The sequence below is a fragment of the Camponotus floridanus genome, unplaced genomic scaffold (assembly GCF_003227725.1).
Source record: "Camponotus floridanus strain SB8 unplaced genomic scaffold, Cflo_v7.5 scaffold126, whole genome shotgun sequence".
Lineage (NCBI taxonomy): Eukaryota > Metazoa > Arthropoda > Insecta > Hymenoptera > Formicidae > Camponotus > Camponotus floridanus.
The window spans coordinates 481,803-495,412 of NW_020229244.1; the positions used below are offsets into that span (position 1 = coordinate 481,803).

At 31.5% G+C, this 13,610-nt stretch overlaps 1 protein-coding gene across 2 annotated transcripts in view; it reads left to right on the forward strand.

Moving 5' to 3' along the window:
• Positions 1–13,610, forward strand: part of LOC105252384 (nephrin) — a 391,907-nt gene that overhangs the window by 358,612 nt on the left and 19,685 nt on the right. For both annotated transcript variants that reach the window (XM_025405911.1, XM_025405910.1), the window contains exons 5-7: positions 4,657–4,836; positions 5,718–6,008; positions 11,440–11,739. In XM_025405911.1, coding sequence (XP_025261696.1) covers positions 4,657–4,836; positions 5,718–6,008; positions 11,440–11,739 — 771 coding nt within the window. The remainder of the gene's footprint in view (positions 1–4,656; positions 4,837–5,717; positions 6,009–11,439; positions 11,740–13,610) is intronic.

Here is a 13,610-nt window from a genome sequence, read left to right on the forward strand (position 1 = left end):
ATGTGGTATTGTCTCATTAAATTTCGATGGAAATAGTAAATAACGCGCTCACGCGCGATAACGTGACGCCGTTTAGTCCATGAAAAAAATATTTTAATATTCTTCTTTGAATTAGTCTTCTTTTTACCTTGTCACGTATTTAATATCTAACATGTGTTTGTTTTTTTTTTGTGTGTTAATTAATGAGAATTCTGTGAGATGGAGATTATTATAAAAGCAATGATTATGTCAAAACGTAAATATAAAACAAGTAGGTTAAATTCTTTACAAATATTTTTCCTGATAGTGTAAAAAAAGAAATAATAATAGTTACATATCTTCATCTTGTTACACATTTAATAACTAACATGTTTGTTTCTTTTTGTGTTAATTAATTAATGAGAATTTTGTGAGGTGGAGATTATTTTAAAAGCAATGGGTTATGTGAAAACGTAAATGTTAAACGAGAATTAAATTCTTTACTAATATTTATGATGGTGTAAGAGCAGCGATAATAGCAGTTACATATCGACAAAAAATTTAATGTCATTACACTATGTTAATAATGTTGACAGATTAATAGGCAACTTTAATTCACATCCGTTATATCAGATGACATATTCATCTAGGGATATAAAAATCATTTTCATACAGTATAAAAAATAATATATATAGTGTGTGGAATATATGTATGCTAAGTGGACGCAAAAACGCGAATTTGCCCCTCGATATATTTACATTTATATAACATAATTTTTTATCTTTTCTTATTTATTTTCGTAAAGCCTGAATTAAATAAAAAAAAAAAAAACTTTTCCCCCGCATTATCTTCTATATAAGACGAAATAAACCAGATTATAAATTATATAAAGGATCTTTCTTTCCGTAACTGTAAAAAATATATGGTGAGATATAATAATATAAATACTGAGAGAATTATATATAGCGCACTCGCCGGTTATCTCAACACGATGTTGAAAAGACGAATAAGTAATCTTGAATTTCGCCGGGGGCTATTTCTTTCTTTTTTCTCGAAACGCTTACCGCGTCGCGCTCGTAAAAGTATAGCAAGTAAAAAGATTGAAGGGTTGGGGGTGCCGAGACGGGGGACTCCCCTTCTAACGCTGCTTCCAGTTGCCAAGAGCATCTTCGATCGATCCCGTGACACACAATTCTGGCCGCGCTCCAGCTACCGAAATTGACGTTCGTGTCTCGCGCTCGCGCCCACCATTGCATTGCATTTTTACATTCAACCGGAGACAAGTCGACGAGGCATCAAACGATTGCATTCCGAAAGAGAGGGAGCGGGACTAATATATCCTAACGAAAAGCGTCGATAAGAGTGGCAGGAAAATTAAGAGGAGCTCGTCGCAGGGATCCATCCATAAAACAGATGTTCGTTTGACTTTCTACGACGCGAGATCATGGGAACGAGCAAATAAGGATTTTTGCATAATCTTATATGCATAAAGATACTTCAGTTCTTACTCCGGCGAGTGAATGGATATCCAATGAATGCAGAAGTTAATATTTCTTGAAATATTAATTAATCTGGAGAGGAAAAGCGAAATAAAGAGGAGGGAATAAGAGATGCTTCTTTTAATTTTAAATTGAAATATATTCACGTAAACCCTATTATGCATAATAATTAACTCTTACTCCGTATACGGGAGTTATTTTTGACTCCACCAATGTTCTCAGATGCACTTTGAGCATTTCGCTTCATATATTTGCAATAAAAACGTATTTGCAATTAAAGCAAATTATTTTGCAAATTTATTATTGTAGCCTTTATTTAGAAGGATCAAAGCAGCCATATCAATTTTTTCAGGTTTTTTGAATATTTTTATTCTTTTTATGTTTGTATTTTTTATATTTTTATCTTTTATTCTTTTTATGTTTTTATGTTTTATCCTTTGAAAAACATATTGGACAAAAATGACCCTTCTGTATACATTGAAGCTGCTAAAAATAACAAGGCGGTGTAAGGGTTAATATTTCTAAATTAATTTTTTTTATAAACAAATAGATTTATATATATATATATATATATATATATATATATATATATATTGTGCGAATAGATTTAATAAAAATTCCAATTATGTGTTTTCGCCCGTCTGCAAAATAAGAATAAAGGATTATTTAATATTAGACTTGACTGCTTCGATGTACTATGGAAATTCAGCTATATATTTTATAAATCCATTCCGTTTGTCTATCATTCACACAAAGCGTACGAAGAGGTAAAAACGCGCATTTCTGCAGTTATTTCGCAAAGCATAAATCTATAATCGAAAAAAAGACAAATAAACAGACGCGATGGAAATTTGTAGGTATTTAAAATAAAGTTGCTTCATATTTAGCGGATTATTTGATGAAGGTAAAATGAGTATTTCAATATTATTTTGCATCGCATGTTCTTTTTATATTGTTTCTTTCAGTACGATGTATAATTTTTTTATCGCGATTATTGTATATCGTGAAAAAAGACATTTAAAAGTTTTTTTATGGTATATTATAATGAAAATCTATAAACTCTGTTTCTCCCGCTCCCTTTCTTTCTCTCTGTCTCTTCTTCTTTCTCTTTTCTTTGTAGTTGCGAATAGAGAGCTGCGTATTTTTTCAAAATATGTAATATATAAAATTTTTCGTTCCCCGTATCTACGCGATGGGATTATTTACATTTTATCTAATATTGTATCTGACATTACTTTAAATTTACAAAAAAATGAAACAAGAAATGCACCTGAATCTCTCTCTCTCTAATGATCGCAAGGTATCTAGAATTTAAATATTACAACTTTAGAGGATCGATAAATTAAGGAAAAAAAATATTTTAGATATTTGCTTGTTTTGAGGAAAATCGCAAAAAAGAACAAAAAGAGTTTTTATTTTTCCACTTATATATTACTTACTTATTTATTATTTATTTATTTATATTTATTTATATTTATATTTATTTATTCATGTTATTATTTCCTTAATAAAAATATTGTTCAAAATAAATGTAAACAGTAATTCATAAACAGTAATAAATGCATACATGTATAAACAATAACAAACTAATTGTAAAGTAAAGTGGATGTAATAATCTCTCATCGTATTTATTTAATAATTTTTTAATTTTACTTCAAGAGAATTCGAGTTCTCTCTTTTTTTAATTTTTCTACAACTTTCATCTCGTAGTATTTTTCGATAATAATTTTAATATTGCTTTAACTTTAATAATTTTAACATTATTTTACTTTAATATTATTTATTTGGGGAGAACTTTTTCTCTGTTCTTTTTTTTTTGCGACTTCCCTCAAAACGGAGCAAATCTCTAAAGAGAACTTTTTTCTTAGTTCATTGATCCCCCACACGCTCCCGAAGTTTTGACATTTAAATTCGAGATACCTTGTATATCCTTCTTGGATGCGTTATCTAACAACAAAGCGGAGCTACGAGACGCAAGTTTGCGCGGAAATAAATCACGAACGTCGTCGTTTCCTTTGTGTTTGTCACATTACGATGCTCGAATCTCGCTCGTCTAACAACAAATTCTTTCCCCGACTATTACGCATTCAGTCAAGCCGCCGTTGACAGCCGGCAGCATTTGTATCCGGCGCGTCTCCGAAAACTGTGTGGACCGCGTGACGCGACGGGAATAAAGAGCCGTGCGTCGCGCTTTCGCGTAAAAGCTCGCCCGCAGCTTTTAACGGAGATTTAAAAAGGAGCAGACCGCGAAAAAAAAACGTACGCGTGTACTCCGTCTCATAACGTATCCGACTTTTAATGTGAATTATGCTTCTTCGTATACCGCATGATGAATAATTCGCGAGTCTCAAATTAATTCGACATCTCGCGTGATCATATTTTTATACAAGTATCTATTGCATTTTTTTGCAACGTCTTGATTAAAGTCAATATTATCTATTTGAATTAATTTTGCGCTTAAATATTTAAGTATAAGACATGTTTAGCGATAAAAGAATTTGCGCTTAAATATTTAAGTACAAGACATGTTTAGCGATAAAAGAATTTGCGCTTAAATATTTAAGTACAAAACATGTTTAGCGATAAAAGAATTTGAAAAAAGAAATACAATACAAATTTAAATACATTTTCAAATAATAAAAATTAATTAATTTTCCAAAATGAAAAATGATTAATATTATATAATTTCAACAAAATTCACATTTCTTGTAAGGACACTAGAGAATAAACAAATAAAATGTTGCTGTAATATCCTTTTTGCATTCTTGAAATTATCTGTGAGTAATGCGCGAAAGAATAAATAATTTTAGGAGTGATAATAATAATAATAATAATAATAATAACACTAATAATAATAATAATAATGATAATAATGATGATGATGATGATGATGATGGTGATAATAATAATAATAATAATAATAACAACAACAACAACAACAACAACAACAACAATAATAATAATAATAATAATAATAATAATAATAATAATAATAATAATCAATGAAGCAGTTAATTGTGCAGCTAAAGTGAAAAAAAGCAAGTGGTACTTGATTACAATTCCCTACTTTGGGATGGAATAATATAAAAGGCAGTGATAATGAAAGAGAAAAAAATGGCTAATTCTGGCAGCCATAAAGTAAAAGCGGATGGCAGGTAGTATTTATTATATACGCGATTTACGCGGATCATGTTACAGACAAGGATACGACCAAGCCCGGAGAGACGTCCAGGGAATTGCTCAAGTACGACACTCACGGTTCCATTACCATCATGCCTACGGCGGACGATAATGGGATGGATTACACCTGCGAGGCCAACCATCCAGCTATACCCATAGACAAGCCCATGCGAGCGACCATTACACTCTCCGTTTTCTGTAAGTGCGACCGACATATAAGTGTGTACGATATCGTTTATACATCGCGACGCATCAATATTGAATATTGAATTAAAAAAGTGCAATTAAACGTTTTGATACGGGAGATAGACAAAAATTTAAAGTGAACACTGAAAAATACATTATATTTGTTTATTAATAAGATGTCAGGCCACCATTTGGTTTCAATAGAGCTTCGATTTTCCTTGGAGCTATCAAAGGCAAATAGTGGCCCGATAGTTTATTACAAATTTATTATTAATAAGCAAATCTAGTATTTATTTACTTTCCCTAAAATTGATACTAGGCTACCGATTTTTTTGCGGAAGATAAATCGATATTAATTCCTAATCTCGAGTACAAATGGGCTTTCGAATATAATTTCCACGCGATCAAGAAAAAGTATATCTTCTCCCTCTTTTCTTAATTTTACGATATTTAATTTGTATATGAGACTGTAATTAAGCCTCATTTGTGTGCAGATGAAAATGATTTCTCTTGAGAAATGTACCTACAAAATAGAATAAGATAACTAAAGGGTAAAGTAGTGTATACATATATATGGTTTGCCCCAATTAGAAACGATGCAATCTACTTAACCCGAATCTACTTAACATTGTTTTCACACAAGTGTTATCCAAATTAACGTGCAATAAGTTATGTTGAATTTATTACATAACGCAATGTAATCTCTTGAAAACCAACGAGGCAGATTTACATATTTGTAAAGAGGGATCCTCTCTTAAATTTCGCATGCACATCTTGCTATTCTTTGAGCTCGAAATGCCTTTCAGTCATGATTATCCGGATAAGCTTTCAAATAAGTTTCATTAACGCGCAAAGCTTTCGTATAACGATGCATGTTGCCTGATCCTTCGCAGATCCACCCGGTCCACCATACATAGAAGGCTACACCGAGGGTGAAACCGTGCAACGCGGCCAAAACGTGGAGCTCGCGTGTCGTTCGCGCGGTGGGAATCCGCAGGCTGAGATTGTTTGGTACAGAAACGATGAGAAGATGTCGGCAGCTCATCGCAGAGGAGGCGGCGTAAGTGAGAACGTATTATCGTTCGTGGCCCGAGCGGAAGATGACAAGGCGCGCTACAGGTGCGAGGTCTCCAACATCATGAGCGTGCAGCCTATGAAGGCGCAGGTCGACCTCACTGTGCTATGTAAGTGCAATTATCGATTATTGCGACGATCGGTAATTAACGTTGCATTTTGAGAAAAATTTTCCTCCTCTATATAAGGTTCTTAGTAAGTGGCAAAAATTTTAGGAGATGATTTTTTATCGAAAATTAAGGGGGGTATTTTCATATAAACATATACAGAGTGTCCCAAAAGTCCCGGACCGGTCGAATATTTCATAAACTATGCACTTTAGAAAGAAATATTTCAGATAAAAGTTGTATGGCTTGAAGGGGGCCATCAGATACTGGCAATGATTTGACATGGGAGAGTCATTTGAAAGTCACGTGAAGATCACCGTCAATTTCTTAAATAGAACTCCCTATTTTTTATTAAATATTCGTGTAGCTTATCTCGAGAGCTTTCCAAAACACTATAATAAAGTATTTCTTCATTGAGTACTTTTCGAGTTATAAAGCTTGAAATCATTTCTTAATTTTACATAAACCGTAAAATATCTTGTAAAATATTCATTTTTCCATTATCTTAATAATTTTATGTACAAAATAATGAGAGGAATCAATTGGTGTAAAGAAAAAACATAGTTGTTTTTAAGAAAAAAATATTTTTTTATTAATTACATATTTTATTATTACATTATTTATTAATTACATATTTTTTTTTAAAACAACTATGTGTTTTCTTTACACCAATTGATTCCTCTCATTATTTTCTACATAAAAGTATTAAGGTAAGATAATCGAAAAATGAATATTTTACTAGATATTTTAGTTTATTATTTAGATATTTTAGTATATTAGTTAAAATTAAGAAATGATTTCAAGCCTCATAAATCGAAAAGTCAATGAAGAAATACTTTATTATAGTGTTTTGGAAAGCTCTCGAGATAAGCTACACGAATATGTAATAAAAATAGGGAGTTCCATTTACGAAATTGAAGGTGATCTTTACGTCACCTTCAAATGACTCTCCAAGGTCAAATTATTGCCACTATTTGATGGCCCCCTTCAAACCATACAACTTTTGTCTGAAACATTTCTTTCTAAAGTGCATAGTTTATGAAATATTCGACCGCTCCGGGACTTTTGGGACACTGTATTCTTAACTACATTTCTCTTGTGGAGTTATACTCCTCCAAAAAATGGGGGTAAAAATTAGGTTCTTATTTTTTAGGTTCTTATTATAATTTTGTTTTTGTTCCAATTTTCCCAACATTTACTCTAATTTTATTTTTATTCGAAAATTTAACTTCTCGATTATTAATTCTAAATAAAATTTAACTTCTCGATTAGTAATTCGAAATCTATGCTATTTAGCATCGTGCTGTGTACGATAACGTATTTCATTTTTTTTTGAAAACTACAGATTTTATGAAAAAAAGTAAAAGAAATAAAAAAGTTTCTAAATAAATCAAACTTTTTAATGCATATGTTTAGATGATCACCTTCCTCATTAAAAAGTTCTAGTAAAAAATTGAATAGGAATTGCTAGTTTCATCCCCTTTAATAATATGGGAAGCTGCAAAAAATATTACTAAATAATCTTTTTATTAGTAAAAAATATCCACCTAATTTCATTTCTTTAACTGGTTCCAAATTTGAGAAAAAAATAAAAACCTAATTTTTGGAGGAGTGTAACTCCAGAGGGAGGGATGTATGAGTATATGTTTATATGAAAAATCTCCCTTAATTTTCAACAAAGTATCATCTCCTAAAATTTGTCGCACTTATTAAGAAACACTCTGTATATTGCTCTTTTGCATATATTTATTTTTTATGTATACAGGATGTCCCACTTAAAGTGACCATATCCCTTGTATTTTTTTAAAATAAAAGAGATAGATCATAATAAATATTAAATTAAATGATTCAAATTGATTTCTATTGTAAACATAATTGCTTGCAAGAACGATCTGTGTTAGCGAACAGAGGGATATGTATAATTTTTTTATACTAATGTAGATATTTCGATATATATGATAAAAATTGTGACGCTATTTGAATACAACGATGTATAATTTAATATAAATATTTTACATATTACGAGGTTTATTGGCTTGACTGTCACAGGTGACGTCTATCTTTTCACTTTCGATGACGTTATATTAAAATTAAAATATCAATATTAAATCAATGATATTTTATGAATATTTCTCAATTTTTTAAACTTATATTTTATTATTTATTAAAGCTTATGTTTGATAGCCAGCTGTTGTAAAATACGATAAAATAAATCGCGTCGCAATTAACATGATGTGCGATATATTTATACTACGTGTCATATAAAAAGTTAACCTTGAATTTATTAAATGTTCTATAATCACATTGATTATACGTTTTCTCTATTTGTATTTTTCGTGTTATGATCAAATGATACATATTAATTTTTAACTCACAGTCAGAAGTTGATCATATCATAAAGTTGAAAATGAAAAGGTCGCTCGCGATATTTCAAGCCGATAAAATTTGTAAATATAACTTTGTAAATATAATATATATATATATATATTATATATATATATTAAAGTATATATATATATTAAATCGTACAATACATCGTTATGTTGTATTTGAAATAGCAATTTAACTTTTATTTTATATAAACTTCAATAGACTTCAGTTTGAAGCATTTAATTTAGTATGTATTTATTATAGTTTATTTTTATTTTAACTTAAAAGATAAAAGAGGGATACACTGAAGATAAAAGAGAATATACACTGTGTCCCACTTAAAGTGATTAAAGACTTAATCACTTTAAGTGGGACACAGTGTATATTAATTTCGATCGATGTACTTAAATTTGATCTACCAGTGCATGCGATATTTTAAGCTTATCATACTAAATGATAGTGCTTTCAAGGACCAGTGGTAAATATAATCAAAAAAGGAGATAGAAGTAGGAAAAGTAGGAAAAAGATACGAATTTCGTTTTACATTTTGAGGATTTCAATTTTTCAAACTGATTTTGCGGGCAATGCACATTTCTCGCGAGTGATACTTGAAATTTATTTAAGATGTTAGAATATTAATGTCGCGTCTGGTGCCTGTCTGTGTGGCACTTAGCATTACTTTACCGTAAGGCATAGTATTGCATACAACTGAGGGTGCATGTGGCGTATGGACGATCTCTTGCCTTGACGGAACAGCCGCATAAATAATTCCGCTTCTCTATTTTCGCCGGGACCGCGTTCACGTTACCTAAATTGAAATTTTACTAACTTTATGCCCGCGTGATATATGGGATAAAGCTACAAAATACCAGCGGCTGACTTGCCATACACTTGGGGTAAAAGGTTACGCTTGTCGACACTGTTGCAGTTATCGATAAAGGAGAAAAGGCGAGTGAGAGAGAGAGCCTCCTGCTAAGTTTTTTTGTGCTGCCAAGAGGTTGTCAAAAAATAAAAATTTACAACAGCGAGGGACATTATTTTTCCAAAAATTATTCAATGGTTTTCAACTTGGGATATTTGCTTGGCAAAATATCAAGATTCTTAAAGCACAAATTTAACAATTCATATGATATTTATTCCACACTGAGAAAAATCGTTTGATTGTACCAACAAGACGTATATGATTGAAAGCATTTTGGTTAAATCAAACAAGAATTTCTAGTTATCATGATAAAATATTCGATTTTTTGTAACTAGAACGTTTAATAGATTTTATTATAAGGATTTGGTTAGTATTTTCTGGTTGGATCTATACAAATTTCTTGTTACATTAATTTTTTTGCTTGCCTCTTAACTTAACTCGTATTCAATATTTGCCATAAAACGTATATAAAGAACTAGTATTAACATTAAATCCAAAGTATATTTTTTTCTCTTACGAGCAGTAGTGCCAGAAAGAGGACGCTAGCTCTCTGATTGTGTGTGTTTTGAGCTGCATCCTCTTCTTGCATCACTGTTTATCAGTTTAATTTCTAACAAACTGAATTTAAAATAATTTATTCAATAATCTGGATCGAATTTATCCAATAATCTTGTTGGAATTCAGAATATTAAACAGACTTTTGAGATTAGATGGAAAAAATTTTAGACGACTTGGTGCTGGCGAGTTTAGTATTATTAACCAGAAAATTTGGTAAATTTAACAGAAAGAAATTAATCAGATTCATCTTGTAATTTTTACAAAAATTCTGCTTCATTCATTTTCCAACAGACATACTGAATCTACCAGAATTCTAATTAATGCAACCAAATTTTTTTCTTAGTGCACTGTTTATCAGTTTAATTTTTAACAATCTAAATTTAAAATAATTTTTTCAATAATCTGGATCGAATTTATCCAATAATCTTGTTGGAATTCAGAATATTAAACAGACTTTTGAGATTAGATGGAAAAAATTTTAGACGACTTGATGCTGGCGAGTTTAGTATTATTAACCAGAAAATTTGGTAAATTTAACAGAAAGAAATTAATCAGATTCATCTGGTAATTCCTACAAGAATTCTGGTTTGTCCATTTTCCAACAGACATACTGGTTGAATCTAAGAATTCTAATTAATACCAGAATTCTAATTAATGCAACCAGATTTTTTTCTCAGTGCATTGTTTATCAGTTTAATTTTGAACAAACTAAATTTAAAATAATTTATTTAATAATCTGGATTGAATTTATCCAATAATCTTGTTGGAATTCAGAATATTAAAGACTTCAGAATATAAAAATGTTAAAGAATTCAATATTAAAGAAAACAATATTAAATAATTCAGAATATAAGAGATTAGATGGAAAAAAGTTTAGACGACTTAGTGCTGGCAAGTTTAGTATTATTAACCAGAAAATTTGGTAAATTTAACAGAAAGAAATTAATCAGATTCATTTTGTAATTCCTACAAGAATTCTGGTGCGTCCATTTTCCAACAGACATACTGAATCTACCAGAATTCTAATTAATGCAACCAAATTTTTTTCTTAGTGCACTGTTTATCAGTTTAATTTTTAACAATCTAAATTTAAAATAATTTATTCAATAATCTGGATCGAATTTATCCAATAATCTTGTTGAAATTCAGAATATTAAACAGACTTTTGAGATTAGATGGAAAAATTTTAGACAACTTGGTGCTGGCGAGTTTAGTATTATTAACCAGAAAATTTGGTAAATTTAATAAAAATAAATTAATCAGATTCATCTTGTAATTCCTACAAGAATTCTGGTGCGTCCATTTTCCAACAGACATACTGGTTGAATCTACCAGAATTCTAATTCTAATTAATGCAACCAGCAGATTTTTTTCACAGTGCAGTATCTCTTTGACCGCTATATTTTAGCGCATATATGCATTTTTATCACATTTTTAGTTCTATACTAGGCATCGTTATTCGTTCGAATCCAATGCGTCTTCCAGATCAACGAACTGTTACCTATCGATCTGTTATTTCCACTTTTATAAACCGTCATCTCGGGTCATACCGATGAGATTTTTCACGTTTTTCACGATCCACAGTCGCGCCCGCCGGAGTCACCATCGCCGGACCAACGGAAGCGAAAGCGGGCGACCAAGTGCTCATTACTTGCACGACAGAGAACTCGAATCCGCCCGCGGACATAAAGTGGACGGTGGACGGGCGTAATTCCGAGAGCAACGCCTCGAAGACGGAACTGGCGCCAAACGGTGGCTGGATCACCAGCTCGAACGTGACGTTCAGCATTAATCACAAGAGCCGCAGCATCGTCGTCATCTGCCACGCTTCCAACGTCAAGCTCACGGAGAACGTGGTCGGCACGCATACCATCAACGTAATATGTGAGTACCCCCCCTCTCTCCCCCCCGCCCCGCCCCACTGTCCCGTACCGTGCACGCATATGCAAATGTCCGCTTCCCTTTATCGCGAGCGTTTCATCGGTCACTCGGTAGCACAATATACGACGACTGGTACATCGGGCAGTCGTAACGAGACCTCTCGCCCGCGGCGAAAACCTAATTTCCGTTTTGCACCGAAGAATTGTACCGGGTGTCCCGAAACTGCCGCAAGATACTTTGCCGGGAGAAGATTTTGACGATTATTAAAAATTTTTCAACGGACACGTGGCAGCGAAGATCGCTATTATATAAAATTATTATATAAAAAATATATAGAATTATATTAAAAAATTTCTATATAATAATACTACACAAGGTGTTTCTTAATAAGTGCGACAAATTTTAGGAGATGGTTCTTTGTCGAAAATTAAGGGAGGTTTTTCATAAACATATACTCCTACATCCCTTCCTGTGGAGCTACACTCCTCCAAAAATGCGGGTAAAAATTAGGTTTTTATTTTTTTCTCAAATTTAGAACAAGTTAAAGAAATGAAATTAGGTGGATATTTTCTACTAGTAAAAAGATTATTTATTAATCTTTTTTTCAGCCTCTCGTATTGTTATAAGGGGATGAAACTAGCAACCTCTATTCAATTTCTTATTATTAGAACTTTTATAACTTCTTATTAGAACTTTTTAAATGAATATGAAACATTCCCCTGAATTTTTGATAAAGAATTATCTCCTAAAATTTTCTGCACTTATTAAAAAACACCTTGTACATATACTATATAGACTTATTATATAAAAATTATTATATAGAATTATCAAATAGAATCTTTATATAAAAATAAAATTGAAATAAAAAAAGACAGAAAAATGCGAAATTTACTTGTTACTTATATCTCTGAAGTTTCATTTGAAAAATTAATTAACGCGTGAATGAATTTTTTTCTTAAAAAAATGCTTGGCTAAAAGAAACTTTATATTTTTGCGTAAACGTGGAAACATGCAATTCAATTAAAATACAAATATGAAAATATAATATTGCTATTGTATAAAAATCTTTATTTTTATTATCATCTGGTCAATCATAGATATACGCCTCTGATGCGAAAATATATTGGAGAAAAATCATTTAAGATCGTCCGAGATAGAAATAACGAGCGAAATGAATATTATAACGTGCAGATGTAAACAACACGTTGTAAAGTATCACCACAAATATTCCTTGAAATTTTTGTAACGCGTTTGGGGAAATTGCGATGATGATAATGCTGTCCATTACTGATGACATTTTCGTGACGCGCGGTGACAAATTAATCGGTCGCATCGCCCGGATCGTGCAAAACTTGCATACGCAATACGTTCCCACTCTCTCTTTATCTCTCTCTCATTCGCGAATCCAACGGCTAGAATTCATTTAACATATTCGACATTGCGTCATGTTGCGCGCCTGATACACTCTCGCAATAATACAACCGTAATCGACCGACATTAATTTCCACCGTAAATAAATAATCCTTGTATAATCAACTACGTTTTCAGCTTGTAATTACATGCATTAAAATTACTCGCTATCTGAATATACTAAACAATTAGTTGGTCTCCAATCAATAATACCGTCAATCTGGGATTAATAACGAATGCTACTCGTGTTCAGTGATGTAAAACTGGATTTAATCGAGTAATCGTTATAAATTTCGGTTTTACAAGTTTTTCATTATTCGAAGTTTTCGAATATTAAGCAGATTTTTTTTACATTTTTATATATCATTTAAAACAAACTTACTACGTAGATCTTTTTTCCATTCGTTCGTACATTTTTATTCTGAAGAGAGGTACTTTATCAAGTTAGTCGGGGATGGGAAAGA